The following is a 16,123-nucleotide window of genomic DNA, read 5'->3' as shown; positions in this document are numbered from 1 at the left end:
TACAATAAATCAAAGTAAAATCAGACTCTCTTTACAGTAAATTGTGAATCAAAGAGAAAATGTTCAAGAATTGAACCATTGTATGAATACTGTCACCTGATTTTGTGAGATTCATGTTTTTTCCTGTTTAATATGCAGACAAATCTGGTCTTGTTTTTGTTTTATAATAATTGCTCATGTTTTAGTGTAACTTCACTTTAAAATGCCACTGTTCTTTCATGTTGCTATTATTTATAGAATTTATGTTAAATATTAGAACAACAAAGTAAGGAGAACATCACAAACTGCATTAAAACACAACCTAAAAATTGAATACATTAAAATGAAACATCTTAATACTAACAGAAAGCCATCAACCTGAATGATGTGTTTGATGCCACATATGGAGAAGCTGAGAAACAACTTTTCAATACTTGAACAAATCCAATGTTTTATTTTTCCATTTATTGGCACTCCTTGTAGAAATGTGTAGAAAGTCTAAAAAATAAAATAAACCTTTACTGCAGTAGTATGATCAAATCTCACAAGTAAAGATAAATCCAACTTTTAATGTATAGAATCTATAGCCATTCCTCATCAAAAAATCTTATATGATCCATCAGAGTCCTGGATCTTCTTTTGACGCTCTCTTTTTTCTAGCTCAGCACACAGGTTTATTTTTTTTAGGATTTAGGTCTGGTGATTGAAATTCCCTTGGAAAAGTGTTGATTCTGTGTCTAGTAAAACATTTCTTTGTTGACACAGATGGAATGAGGGCTATCAAAACTGGCTTTCAATTAAGCAGGGATCCCCAACATTTTGCGCTCCATGGAACAGGCCTACCCTGAAGAAAATTTTTTCCAGGTAAACGTTGCAGCGGGCATCATTTATTTGTGAGGGGCCATCAAACTTGTAGCGGTGACCATTGCCCCGCTGGCTTCTATTGGTAATCTCACTGTTCCTAGTGTGTCTTAGAAGGCTGAAAAGGAAGAAGCATGTAGAGAAATGTGGCTTTTGATGAGCTCAGTTCCACCTTTTTTTAGGGAAGGCCATGCTAAGATCATGCCAAGCTGGTTCATGCATGTACCTGCGGCAGCCCCCCACATGCATTTGCATTCAGTTGTATCCACCATCTTCAGACTCACTAAATATAAAGTGTGTGTAACAATTCTCCAGATTGTAACTAACAAGTTCTGCACCACATCCTCTGTTTCCCTTCTTTCTTTTTCCTCTTCTTTCAAAATATCCACATCACTCATTTCCTCTCCTCTGCATTTTACTTCCTGCATCGTTTTCTGCTGTCAAAACATCTCTTCTTTCCCACTTTTCTCCAATCCTTTCTTCACGTTTCCTAATTCTCTCTGCTACCTGGACTGCATGCCACAAAGGAGGACAAAGTGGTTAGCATCTCTTTTGTGTTCTCTCTGTGCCACAAATGTGATGTTTATGCCCTATAAAGACACTGGCTGCTTTCAGATCTGGAGCTAAGACCTCTCACAAGTGTTGAAATGTTGTTAAACATGGTGGGAACATGGATATTTGTGTTATGTACCATGTTGTCTGGTGTGTAATTTCCAAGCTGAAAGAAAGAAAAAGATGAAATGATCAGATGTATGAGGGTGAGCTGTCAGGTTGGAATGAAGCCAGTGTTATATAAATCCACTGATGGATTATTAAATCCACTGAGCAGAAGGAGTCCCTTATCGTTCAAATGATTTACGTCTCTGAGCATTTAACATACTTTTTTCAACTTTCTGGGTTGGAGACACCCGAAGCTGATGTGATCTGCAGCATTTTTTCAGATCTTCATGACTAACCCTGTGTCCATTGTTTGTCTCCTCCCCTTGCAAAGTGTCTCATAGTGAAGGACAGGGTAAGAAATATTTGGTAATAGATTTCTTTTGCATGGGTCACTACTATTGTTCCCTCTCCCACATTCAGGTCTGTGCTCATTCACAGTTTTAGAGGTGAAATAGGTCGGTGTTAATTTTTCATCTCATGCAGTTCACCAAAGCTGAGAATGAATTCAGACATTAAAACTGCACTAAGAAGTAGACCAAGCATGAGGTGTAACACAGGCTGCCATCAGAGGTGTCTGACCCTACTTTAGCAAACCCAACCTCCTCTCCCCATGGTTGTAGGTATGGCTGTCCTGGGAGAGGGGGGTCCTAAAAGTTGGGCACCGTGACTGGCATGAATATTACAAATAATTTTTCCTTACAAAGCTTTAACCTTAAAACACGTTGCCTGTGCATATTTTCCCTGTCTCTGTGTTTGGTCCAGAGCAGACTCACCAAGGGGAGACGGGATGGGCCCCAATTTATTTGTTCCCCTTAGTGTTATTTTAAAAAAAAACTCGTCTTGTCCATCCATCAAGTGTGTTAGTACTATCCCTACTGTAGCAGCCCAAAACAAACAGACTAAATAATAGCAGGGAAAGCTGGTTTCTCACAGCCTCTAAAAAATGTGGGGAGGTGAGGACTCGGTTGTTAAATCATTGTGTGCTGCAAAATCTAGAATGTCAAAATAAAAATGGTCTGGAGCTAGTTCTATGGGCAAAATTAGGGACCAAAGTTTTTTTTTTTTTCTGGTAAATCTGACTTTGCAATTAAGGTCCCTCAGATGCAGTATATTTGTTGTGTATTTGTGCTTTTGTTTTTTGCAGTTTGTGAGGATCTGATTAGTTACTCCTCCCTCCATGTGTCTCTTGAGTTTAAGGTAAAAAAAATTTGGCACAAACACAAACTAATTGGACAGTTGTGAATTTAACAGGCCAATATGAGGAGATGTTGCTTTGTGGTGTTTGTAGTCCCAAGAAAATAATGGTAATTCAATGGCTTTACCTCTTATAGTAATATTCTTTCTTGACTTTGCAATGGCCTTGATATTTTTTGGATAAGAACAGAAAATGTATCACATAATTACATTTAAAAACATTCCTCCAAAAAGACATATAGATAAGATATTACAAAGCTACATTTACAAATACAAAAGATATTTTGGACAAATTTGTGCCCAAAGATTTAATTTCAAGGTATACCACATTAAGGTCAAGGTTTGGAGTCAGAGCTTTGACCATGTGGTTTGAGTTGTTTTAAATAAGTCGTCAAACATAAAGATTGGAGGGCTGTCAGATCATTTGCTCCTCCACTGGTTGATGTGAACTATCAATGCCATCGTGTCTCACCCTCAATGCAACAGCTGAGGCGGACAAAGACTCCTTATTTCACCTCATGCACTGTAGACATGTGTTGTTTTGTTTCATTAACCTATGTGTATGAAGTCCATTTTGCAATGTTCTGCAATCAAATGGTTTGTATTATAAATTTAAATTGGCACCAACTTGATTTGAAACCCAATTTAGATAATTTATTTGAATAAAAAAGTTACTTACAAAAATATAACAGACCTCAATAGAAAAGAGGATGAATTCTAACTTATGCGAGATTGGTTGGTTTTCTCCCTTTGTATTCTGCGGTGGAAAAATAGGTTTTTAATCATAATATCCTTTATTGTCATTGTCACAAGGAAACTGAGAAAAAAATGCTATCTGGTCAGTGCATAAGCAATTACTAATTTATGTAAAATAGAAAAGATTAAGTAGTTATTAAAAACATAAAATAAAACTCATGCACACACATTCATACTGATTGCGTATTCCTATTACTGCATCTCCTTTACATTCAGGCTGTGTTAAGCTTAGCTTTTGCTGTTGGATAGAAACTGTTGTTGAATCTGCTTGTCGTTGCTTTAATTTATCTGTAGGGTCTGCCTGATGGTAACAGTTCAAACAGAGCCTGACCCGGTTGAGAAGTGTCCTTTATGATGTTATGGGCTTTTTGGAGACAGCAGGAACATGTGAAGTTCTTCAAGCGTGAGTAGAGGGCTGCCAACAATCTTATGGAGTGCATTAATTACCCTCTGGAGCACTTTCCTCTAAACTGCTGTACACCTGGTGTACTACACACCGAAGGGCACCAGCGGTTTGTGTGTGATGTTATTCATCCACAGCACCCCCAGAAAGTACAGTCTCTGCAGGGCCTGCAGCTCAGAGGTGTTCGTGCTTCAGGTCAGGTCCCCTCAATATGGACTCCCAGAAAGCGGAAGTCAGCCACCCTCTACACACAGTCCCCACTGATCAGTGGTGAAATGTCCATCCTCTTTTTCCTATAGTCCACTATTATCTCCTTGGGCTTGGAGATGTAGAGCAGCAAGCTGTTCTTTGTGCACCACATTGTCAGTCGCTCCACCTCAGACGTATCCCACCAGACATGCGCCCCACCATTGTGGTCTCATCTGCGAACTTGACAATGGTGTTGTAGCGTTGTGTGGGGTTGCAATTCGTAGGTGTTGAGGGTGTGGACAGCTGGTAATGAGGATGAAGATGTATGTTGACCCAGAATGACCCTCTGTCTGCAACCCAACAGAAACCATTAGCCCTGTAGGCAAACTTGTGGGGATCAAAACGTTTGGGGTGGAGTGATGTGAAGTGAGCCCTTACCAGATGTTCAAAGCATTTCATGACCAGTGGTGTCAGTGCAACTGTTCAGTAGCCATTAAGGCTGAAAATGTGGGGTTTCTTTGACAGGGGCACAATGATGGAGGATTTCAGACTGGATGGGGCAGTGGATTGGGAAAAGGAAAGGTTTAAAATCCTGGTGAGGACTCCTGCCAGCTGGTCAGCACAGTCCCTCAGCACCTGTCCCAGGATACTGTCAGGTCCAGCAGCCTTCCTCAGTTTGACAGCCTGCAGTGTGCTGTGGGCTGCAGGACGTAGTGCAGCTGGCTGTGGTGGCACCACCAGAAAGCAGCAAAGAAGAGGTTCAACTTCTCTGCCAGCGAGGCTTCACTGTCAGCATCACTGATGTTGGTCTTGTAGTTGGTAAGATGCTGGTTCCCCTGCCACACCTGTCTGCTGTTGTTGCTGCCCAGGTCCTATAGCCTGAATTGGCCTTTTTGATGCCTTTCTCAGATTTGCTCTGGGTTTTGAATGTATTTTACAGAAAATGTTTGCTCTGATTTCTATTTTTATTTACAGGTTTTTGTGTATTGCCCTCGTTCTGTTGACCCTTCAGTAGTGGTGGTAATAATTATTTATTTCCAGTAGATTCAACTGTTTTTGCTATACATGAACAAAAGTGAAGAAATTTATTATTATATTAATCAAATTTGTTTTACTTCGATTCAACTGTTTTTGCTATACATGAACAAAAGTCAAGAAATGTATTATTATATTAATCAAATTTGTTTTACTTCGTTTCACTGTCTTTCTAGCATGGCATGTAATAGCCCAGTAACTTAAAAATCACTGTATATTATTGTATAGGTGGGGCAAGTAGCTGCACCTTTTCTTTGATTTAGCACTCTGACTCAGAATGACACTAATTTATCATTCTTACCCCCTTTTCACTGCGTTTACATAGTGTGTTAAAAGCTGAAGTTGTTGGACTGTGAAAAGTGCAGATCCTAAAAAAAAATAAGACACAGGTTCAGATCAGATCACCAGAATGAGAGTGGTCTGTTCATGTCTTCAGCCACAGTGAGTGATCCTTCATGTCATTTTGGTGTACAGCTGGCTGTATCATTTAATTCCCTAAAGGTATTTCCTGTTCTTTTTGAAGTACCTCACACATATAATGCCTTTTCTTTAAAGGAAAGTTTGTTTTACTTTTACTGTTAACCTATTTTTTGCATTATCTGATATAGAGTAGATTAAAGGCTAAACAGCCTCATAAAAAAATCACCCATTTTTACATTGACCTGTATAAATCTACTGAAAAACAAACAAGTATGTTCAAGGGAAAATAACTAAAAGAACTGCAACAATCTGTTTGCGTAAGTGTGCACATCCTTTAAAAATTCCTTTCTGAAACCTCTTTCAATTTCAGTCTTATTTGGTAGGAGTCTATTAGTATGGTGATTTGGTAATATTTTATCAGACTGTAACACATTCTTGTACAGTGTTTTGAGAGATTTTAACCAGATTTGGATGTTTTATTTGTAATGTAGGTTTGTGCTATTGGCTTGCACTTGGTTGGTTAAATTGCCCTTAGGTATAAATGGATGTGTGCATGGTTATTTGCCCTGAGATGGACTAGCGACCTGTCCAGGGTGTACCCCATCTCTCGCCTGTAAACTACTGGACATAGGCACCAGCTTCCCTGTGACCCTGTACAGAAGAAACAAGTATAGAAAATGGATGAATGGATGGATGGATGAAATTCAAGAGATGGTTTCCATACTTAGAACCCAACCACTGCTCACCAGATATGGTCCCGCAGCTCATTCACTGTGCTGTTGGGCTCCTGGCATCCTCTTTGATCAATTTCCATCCTCAGTTTTTATGTATGAAAATATGACAAGTGTAAGCAAGGACAAAGAAATATGGAGGAATATCCAGTTGTAGTAATGTCACTGTTCTTCCATATTTTTTTATTATTGTCAGCACATTTATTGATATATATTGTGGGGTTTTTGTACCAATTCCCTGACTGCTCTACGAAGGAAGCTGATTTTTTCTTAAACAGTTAACCAGATTCTAGATAACTGATAGCAGGTGTGGACTCTAAAACACTGAATTCTGGAACTGAAACAAAATGTGTTGGTTAAAGGGTGTCCACACTTGTTCAACAAGTTTGTTGCAGCTTTTTTATTTTTTGCAGTTTTGTATTTTTTCAGTTCAACAAAATAGGATGTATCTCACATTAAAAGTACAAAAACCTCTGAATTTATATATCTTTGTATCGTTTTGTTACATCCAAAACAATGGCATCTGAATGTGTGTATAGACTGTCTGTTTTTAATCCACTGTAAGCAATTAAGTACATTTCCAAAAGCAGTAAAACTGTTTGGAATTGGGAATCCGCTACTTTATGATTATTGAAAGATTTGGGCTGGTTAAGTTGAGACTGCCATCTGTTTCAGGTGGAGATTGGTGAATACTGAACAAAAATAGTTAGTTAAATCAGGTAAAAACTAAACTGGGCAGTTTGTTGTTCATTTGACCACTGAAATCAACTTATATTACTCAATGGCCATAAACGATGTAGTATTAAAATGCTGTGGTTTAAAAGACCGCCCTCATTCTGAGAGCAACCCTTAACTAACTGTGGTGTGTGTGAGGAAGCCGATATATGTTACTTACCCCTTTTTGTCAAACTGCCTTGTTTTCGCTGGTGTTGTTGCTTCTTAATGGCTCATTGTTTGTTTATGTGTGTTTAATGTGAGCTCCAGATGGCTCCCAGAAAGAGAACTAACTGCTGACAATCCATCTCCTTTGTAGAGGAGCACTGCCTCCCAGTGGAGGGCATACAAATACTGGGTTCTAAACACATATCTTCTGGTCTCAGTGTAAAAAGATTTGTTCTAAAATTACGGTCTTCTGTTACCCAGACTATTGTTTATGAGTAATTTATGATCAGATTCCTTAATGAGTCATAATTTAGTGTTTCTATAGTTGTGTTTGGGCAGGCTTTTTGCTTACCAGCCAATTTTATGTATCTTGCCATGTTTGAATAAATTTATGGTGGGTGGTGAGAGTAAGGATGCACTCACAGAGACATCCACAGAAAATCTTTCTTACTTTCTGCTTGAAGCTGACGCTGCATTTCCCAGACTGCACTATGCACTGCATAACCGTAGTTATGTTTGTCAGTACTGGCTGACCAACCTTCTCTGCTCACACTCTGCCCCTATGTTCTCATCCACTTCAGATGCCTCCATGAAACTCCTATAGTTCCTGTCCACTGTATGTCTCCATTTAACACCCTTCTGTTGCGTGGTCCTTTTACTGTTTTCTCCCTACACATCTGCTGTCACATTATTTTAAAACGATGTGATCGTGTGGCAAACAAAATTCTAAGATGTGACCACAAAGGTCCACATATGTTTCCAGTAAAAATCATAAATGACTCAGAGTCATTTATTGGATTAAATGTTTTTTAACACCACCACGTGTTGTTAGTGCATTAAAGGCCTTACAATGCATTATATTTTTTAAATACAATTATCTCAACCTGAAAATTTAGAAACATCTACACTTTAATTTTTATTTATTAGGGAAAACAATAAAGCCCACCTAAATAAATATTTTTTGCTAACAAAATCACTAGTTCCACAATTTTTGGAAGCCCTAAGAATCCCTTTCAAGATAAATGTACAGTAACTGAAGAATGTTTCAATTTATATTTTACGTTTTAACCTAATAAAGCATTGAGGAGATTTTAAATTACAATCCACGACTTTCTATTTCTTTAGGGTATAAATATGGTGCAAAACACAAAAAACTTCCCAAAATGCGAAAGACGAGAAAACGTGCTATTTAAGTAATGAAGATGTGTGTTCATCTTCATAAGTCAAGAATGGCTACAAGAAAATTGTGACTGACCCAAATTTGTCAACATCTACAGTTAGAGCAATAAGTTAAAAGAAACCGAGACAAATAAAGGGCAAAGCATATCGGTAGCATCATACTCCTTTTTGAACTTGCTCTATTCAGAAGTGTCAGTGACTCTTTCAGGAGCTACCAAAGAGTTAGATTAATGGTGGTCTTTGCTAAGAAGAAAAAAAGCCCACATTTATTTCAATTAAAAACAGTCATTGAAGTTCGCACTAGGCATATAGTTGAACTTAAAATTATTCATGCCCTTGGCATATTTAGGTTTAAAAATAATCTTTTAATTTTATCAACATGTTTCTTCTTACTGGAAATAATATTAACATTCTGGAGTGGTCCAGCCAGATTTGGGAGTATCTGTGGAGAAAGTGCAGAGGCTTTGATCATTTCATAGTTTCTCTTTCAGCCTGGGAAATTATCTGGTAAGAACGTTATCATCTAATTCCTGCGACTTAAGGCTAAAGTGTTGAATAGTTAATTACCACATTCTTGTTTTTAACTGCAATTCAGAATTAGGGAAAATAAATTTAGACTTTCAACTCTTTGCGTCTTAAAACTGAATATATTTTATGCTTTATATCATGAGCATTATTTGCCAATCTTAGATTTGCCCTCTTCCTAATATACCATTCCTTTATAAAATACCTTAAAAGACATTCTGGCACTGTGCTGAAGAAAATGTGGTTCAGAAGGTAGCATATGTTGCTCTAAAATTTCTGCCATGCTTTTCTGCATTGGTGCCACCATCTCAGAAATGCTAAAGACACTGATAAAACTCCATATAAAAGAAATAAAAGTCTTTGTGGTCCTTTTTGTCTTTGGTCTAGAGCACATGGTGTCCAAACAGATCTGGAATACAGATTTTTCTGACCACAGTCTACATTTCTAATAAGCAACAGTCTTGCCCAGATACCTCTGAACCCAAGGACGTCATGACAGAATACAAAGGCCAATTACATAAAGTTTTTTGTCCTATTTTTACTCTCATTATATGGTCATTATTTTTTGTGTCGAGAGTTCTTATGTAAAGAAGAGTTATAAGTCGTCTCCATGTCAGATGAAAAAGAAATGAAAAACTCACGTTGATTTATGGCCTCACCAGATGTGCTGTTGTGCTTTCAGTCGATTCCCCCCCCTGACTGTGCTTCCTGCTTGCAGATTTGATCTACTGCCTTATTAAGAGAAATGGAGCATTATGTCTTTTGCAGTCGTCTTTCTTCCCACCATTCAGGATTTACCACTCGGTCTGCCGCTGCCTCATATATCATGCTGTCTGGTTGTGTGTTGAAGACTAGGTCTACACACTCAGGGAGCAAACTGTCCTCTCCCCACTGATCTGTCAGCCTCATGGTGCCCATCCATTCTTGCCCTTTATGGAAAGCTGATGCTCACTTCCTTCGAGGCTTGAATGAAAGCATCTCTGCTGAAAGCAGAACTGCTGGAGTCACAATTTAGTTAGCAGATGTACAGAGGAAATGTGTGGGTGGGAGAGGAAGGGGGTTGGAATTAGGTACAGACTTTTGAATGACAGATGTGTGTTCTCTTCATTTGTCAAACCAGACAGGTGTAGTCTTCCGAGTCGTACGATGAAGAGAGACAAATTAAATTTATAAGGAAAAAAGGAAAGTCAAGGAAAGGCACTAATGAAAAGAAAGGAAAATAGTGCCTTACATAATAATAATAATAATAATAATAATAATAATAATAATATTATATTAAGTGTTTTATTAATAAAATGCTTATTGCAGATGTATCTGTATCTGTACTAAAAGAGCATTACAACCTGTGTGTCTGTCTGTCTCTGTGTATATATATATAAATATATATAGTCATTTTCTACCGCTTATTCCATAGTGGGTCGCGGGGGAGCTGGTGCCTATCTCCAGCAGTCTATGGGCGAGAGGCAGGGTACACCCTGGACAGGTCGCCAGTCCATCACAGGGCAACACACAAACAACCATGCACACACTCATTCATACACCTAAGGGCAATTTAGGGTGACCAATTAACCTAACAGGCATGTCTTTGGACTGTGGGAGGAAGCTGGAGTACCCGGTTAGAACCCACACATGCATGGGGTGGGTTCTAACCCACCCCATGCATGTGTGGGGTGGGTTATATATATATATATATATATATATATATATATATATATATAGGGGTTGGACAATGAAACTGTCATTTTAGTGTGGGAGGTTTCATGGCTACATTGGACCAGCCTGGTAGCCAGTCTTCATTGATTGCACATTGCACCAGTAAGAGCAGAGTGTGAAGGTTCAATTAGCAGGGTAAGAGCACAGTTTTGCTCAAAATATTGAAATGCACACAACATTATGGGTAACATACCAGAGTTCAAAAGAGGACAAATTGTTGATGCACGTCTTGCTGGCGCATCTGTGACCAAGACAGCAAATCTTTGTGATGTATCAAGAGCCACGGTATCCAGGGTAATGTCAGCATACCACCAAGAAGGATGAACCACATCCAACAGGATTAACTGTGGACGCAAGAGGAAGCTGTCTGAAAGGGATGTTCGGGTGCTAACCCGAATATTATCCAAAAAACATAAAACCACGGCTGCCCAAATCACGGCAGAATTAAATGTGCACCTCAACTCTCCTGTTTCCACCAGAACTGTCAGTCGGGAGCTCCACAGGGTCAATATACACGGCCAGGCTGCTATAGCCAAACCTTTGGTCACTCATGCCAATGCCAAACGTTGGTTTCAATGGTGCAAGGAGCGCAAATCTTGGGCTGTGGACAATGTGAAACATGTATTGTTCTCTGATGAGTCCACCTTTACTGTTTTCCCCACATCCGGAAGAGTTACGGTGTGGAGAAGCCCCAAAGAAGCGTACCACCCAGACTGTTGCATGCCCAGAGTGAAGCATGGGGTTGGATCAGTGATGGTTTGGGCTGCCATATCATGGCATTCCCTTGGCCCAATACTTGTGCTAGATGGGTGCATCACTGCCAAGGACTACCGAACCATTCTTGAGGACCATGTGCATCCAATGGTTCAAACATTGTATCCTGAAGGCGGTGCCGTGTATCAGGATGACAATGCACCAATACACACAGCAAGACTGGTGAAAGATTGGTTTAATGAACATGAAAGTGAAGTTGAACATCTCCCATGGCCTGCACAGTCACCAGATCTAAATATTATTGAGCCACTTTGGGGTGTTTTGGAGGAGCGAGTCAGGAAACGTTTTCCTCCACCAGTATCACGTAGTGACCTGGCCACTATCCTGCAAGAAGAATGGCTTAAAATCGCTCTGACCACTGTGCAGGACTTGTATATGTCATTCCCAAGACGAATTGACGCTGTATTGGCTGCAAAAGGAGGCCCTACACCATACTAATAAATTATTGTGATCTAAAACCAGGTGTTTCTGTTTCATTGTCCAACCCCTGTAGATTCTCACTGAAGGCATCAAAACTGTAAATGAACACATATTATGTAGCAAAAGAAAAATTGTAAAAGAATTATAAATCTGTTATATATTAGGTTCCTTAAAGTAGCTGAAATATTAACCTTTGGCCGTCTCGCAATGAACTTCTGGGAAGTTGTTTCAAGACTCTTTGGAAAACTATTTCAGGTGACTACCTCATGAAGCTCATGGAGAGAGTAATCAAAGCAAAGGACTGCTGTTTTGAAAAATCTAAAATCTAAAAATGTTTAGAATTATTTTACACATTTTGTTGAATATATAATTCCATGTGTGTTTATTCAGTTTTGATGCCTTTGGTGAGAATCTACAATGTAGATAGTCATGAAAATAAAGATACCCATTAAATGAGAAAGTGTATCAAAATCATTTGACCGGTAGTGTATATGTACAAAGTTCAGTCCAATTCAGCTAATCACCCATAGGTTAAAATCTCTCTTAAAAGCCCAGCCGATGGCATCGTTATGGACCTTGCTGGAATCACTCCTTCTGAGCAAACATTTAGCAACAGCAAAGAGGAACACCGCCCTCCTTGAATTAATTAGACATGTTTAAGTGAGCACAAGGCAGCCTCTAGTGTTGTGTTTGTTGTTATTACTATACAAAAGACAGTGTTTGACCTGACGACAGAATATTCGTTTGGTACTATATCAGCTATTCTGTTCATTTTTCTGTTTTTTACTCCTGAAATTGTTAATACAGGTCCTTCTCAAAATATTAGCATATTGTGATAAAGTTCATTATTTTCCATAATGTCATGATGAAAATTTAACATTCATATATTTTAGATTCATTGCACACTAACTGAAATATTTCAGGTCTTTTATTGTCTTAATACGGATGATTTTGGCATACAGCTCATGAAAACCCAAAATTCCTATCTCACAAAATTAGCATATTTCATCCGACCAATAAAAGAAAAGTGTTTTTAATACAAAAAACATCAACCTTCAAATAATCATGTACAGTTATGCACTCAATACTTGGTCGGGAATCCTTTTGCAGAAATGACTGCTTCAATGCGGCGTGGCATGGAGGCAATCAGCCTGTGGCACTGCTGAGGTCTTATGGAGGCCCAGGATGCTTCGATAGCGGCCTTTAGCTCATCCAGAGTGTTGGGTCTTGAGTCTCTCAACGTTCTCTTCACAATATCCCACAGATTCTCTATGGGGTTCAGGTCAGGAGAGTTGGCAGGCCAATTGAGCACAGTGATACCATGGTCAGTAAACCATTTACCAGTGGTTTTGGCACTGTGATCAGGTGCCAGGTCGTGCTGAAAAATGAAATCTTCATCTCCATAAAGCTTTTCAGCAGATGGAAGCATGAAGTGCTCCAAAATCTCCTGATAGCCAGCTGCATTGACCCTGCCCTTGATAAAACACAGTGGACCAACACCAGCAGCTGACAAGGCACCCCAGACCATCACTGACTGTGGGTACTTGACACTGGACTTCTGGCATTTTGGCATTTCCTTCTCCCCAGTCTTCCTCCAGACTCTGGCACCTTGATTTCCGAATGACATGCAGAATTTGCTTTCATCCGAAAAAAGTACTTTGGACCACTGAGCAACAGTCCAGTGCTGCTTCTCTGTAGCCCAGGTCAGGCGCTTCTGCCGCTGTTTCTGGTTCAAAAGTGGCTTGACCTGGGGAATGTGGCACCTGTAGCCCATTTCCTGCACACGCCTGTGCACGGTGGCTCTGGATGTTTCTACTCCAGACTCAGTCCACTGCTTCCGCAGGTCCCCCAAGGTCTGGAATCGGCCCTTCTCCACAATCTTCCTCAGGGTCCGGTCACCTCTTCTCGTTGTGCAGCGTTTTCTGCCACACTTTTTCCTTCCCACAGACTTCCCACTGAGGTGCCTTGATACAGCACTCTGGGAACAGCCTATTTGTTCAGAAATTTCTTTCTGTGTCTTACCCTCTTGCTTGAGGGTGTCAATAGTGGCCTTCTGGACAGCAGTCAGGTCGGCAGTCTTACCCATGATTGGGGTTTTGAGTGATGAACCAGGCTGCGAGTTTTAAAGGCCTCAGGAATCTTTTGCAGGTGTTTAGAGTTAACTCGTTGATTCAGATGATTAGGTTCATAGCTTGTTTAGAGACCCTTTTAATGATATGCTAATTTTGTGAGATAGGAATTTTGGGTTTTCATGAGCTGTATGCCAAAATCATCCGTATTAAGACAATAAAAGACCTGAAATATTTCAGTTAGTGTGCAATGAATCTAAAATATATGAATGTTAAATTTTCATCATGACATTATGGAAAATAATTAACTTTATCACAATATGCTAATATTTTGAGAAGGACTTGTATAACCTTCCAACAGTTTTACTTATATAAATAATTAATTTAAATTCTGGTTATTTATCCTAAAAGTTTAGGATTGCATGGGAAAAAAATTAAACACTATTTTGCATATGCCAAAGGGCAAGGCATTGCAGAGCTAAGGTGGCCTTGAGGAATTGATCGTGATTTCAGTTTTAATATTGCTGAGCAGGTGTTATGATTGAAATGTGTTGCATTGACTTTATCAATCCAGCATCTTAAATGACCTGCATCGGTGACTCATATTCATTTAACTATATTACATTGGTTCAGTATGGGGCTGCATGGTGGTGCAGTGGGTAGCACTGTTGCCTTGCAAGAAGGCTTTGAGTTCGATTCCCAGCCGAGGGTCTTTCAGCATGAAGTTTGCATGTTCTCCCCGTGCATGCGTGGGTTCTCTCCAGGTACTCCGGATTCCTCCCACAGTCCAAAGACATGCCTGTTAAGTTAATTGGTCTCTCTAAATTGCCATTAGGTGTGTGAATGAGTGTGTGATTGGTTGTTTGTGTGTTGCCCTGTGATGGACTGGTGGCCTGTCCAAGGTGTACCCCGCCTCCCGCGCATAGACTGCTGGAGATAGGCACCAGCTCCCTGCAACCCACTATGGAAGAAGCGGTATAGAAAATGACTGACTGATTGACTGACATTGGTTGAGCATCAATAAATCTGTGCTTTATGGATCAAATGGACCTTAATCAAAATGAAATTAATTTTAAAAAACATTTTCATTTAAGGGGTGCAGCTTGGTGTCTAACTCTGGTGAGAAGAGAAACAGGATCTGAGTAATCTGAGGTTCATATCTAACTTATATAACCTTATCTAATGGTTACACTGGAGAAGTGAGGGGAAACACTGGAAGTGGGAAGTTGTGGATTCTGCGCGAGTATTTTCAGCTGATGATGAGCTGAATAATGGTGAGAAAATGAAAGAATTACTGGCCACTGCTAATCTGCTGGCCGTCAGCAGAAGAGGAGAAAGTCAGAGGGAGAGAGAGGTGGTGGTGTGAGGCTGGGAAGCAGCCTGACAGCTGTGGGGTGTGCGAGCAGCTGATTTAGCTTTAGATTAGTCTGGACATGCGCCAACTGGGTTCAATCAGGCCATGATGAATGTGCTTTGGCACACTGAAGGCTAAATGCTAAACTGACTGCTAACTGCATTTCAGCAGCTGTCAAGGAGTTGCTTTTTGGAGTTTTTTTAAATGCCAAGGAGGTGTTTTTGTATTGTGCAGCGGTTATGTTGTGGAACACATAGGACGTCTGTGTTTCCTCGCTTCTTTGGATTTATTCTCTGCGAAATAAACCAGAGGGATTATAAATGTGGAGGGAGATAAATCCTGTTTTTGTGCAGGCGAAGTGAAGTGATATTCAGTAGCCATGGCTACATGTGAGTATTTGAGGTTTGCAGGTTTTTTTGTAGAAGAATGAAATTTCTTTTTTGTTTTTAGCACATGCATTACAAAAATCATTCCCATCTTGTTCAGCAACACTTAAAAGCACACACCAGAGTAGTTTTGATGTAATAGCTTTCTGATTGTGTTCCTCTACAGAGCTAAATACTTTTTATCATAAAAGCAAATATTTCTCCTTACATACCCAAATAAAACAAAATGTATTAATCTAAACACAGATTGGATGTGCTACAGGGCTGTATTAGTAGTGCAAAGTTTAATTAGGTAGATTTTAACTTTGTTTTCACTAAGATGTTTTCAGCTATTCCAGAATTTCATATCCCATCTGACTGATATTCAAGTAGTGTAGGGTTTTTCCCTGTCAGTGTTTGTTTGATTCTAACTTACTAATAAAAAAAGAAGTTTAGAACTTCTCATTTTAAATGTGCAAAAAAAGCAATCTTTGTTGTAAATTGGCGCTATATAAAGTAACTGAATTGAATTGAAACTGTATTTTAAATAAACCGTAAGCGAACTTCTGCCAGTAGGCACTATTTAATGGAGCCAAAAAAAACACATTTATTTA

General features: G+C 39.4%; 1 protein-coding gene across 21 annotated transcripts in view; it reads left to right on the top strand.

Moving 5' to 3' along the window:
* Positions 1 to 16,123, top strand: part of rims1b (regulating synaptic membrane exocytosis 1b) — a 107,700-nt gene that overhangs the window by 30,782 nt on the left and 60,795 nt on the right. For 19 of the 21 annotated variants that reach the window (XM_047365036.1, XM_047365053.1, XM_047365051.1 and 16 more), the window contains exons 3-4: positions 1,368 to 1,379; positions 1,832 to 1,852. The exons of 1 other annotated variant lie outside the window; for it this stretch is intronic. In XM_047365036.1, the coding sequence (XP_047220992.1) occupies positions 1,368 to 1,379; positions 1,832 to 1,852 (33 nt within the window). Of the gene's footprint in view, positions 1 to 1,367; positions 1,380 to 1,831; positions 1,853 to 15,247; positions 15,534 to 16,123 lie in introns of those variants that run through there. One more of the 21 variants, XM_047365049.1, reaches the window with a different exon arrangement.

The sequence above is a fragment of the Girardinichthys multiradiatus genome, chromosome 5 (assembly GCF_021462225.1).
Source record: "Girardinichthys multiradiatus isolate DD_20200921_A chromosome 5, DD_fGirMul_XY1, whole genome shotgun sequence".
In the NCBI taxonomy this organism is placed as follows: Eukaryota; Metazoa; Chordata; class Actinopteri; order Cyprinodontiformes; family Goodeidae; genus Girardinichthys; species Girardinichthys multiradiatus.
The sequence above is the reverse complement of the archived record's forward strand: the minus strand, read 5'-3'. Positions and strand labels throughout refer to the sequence as shown.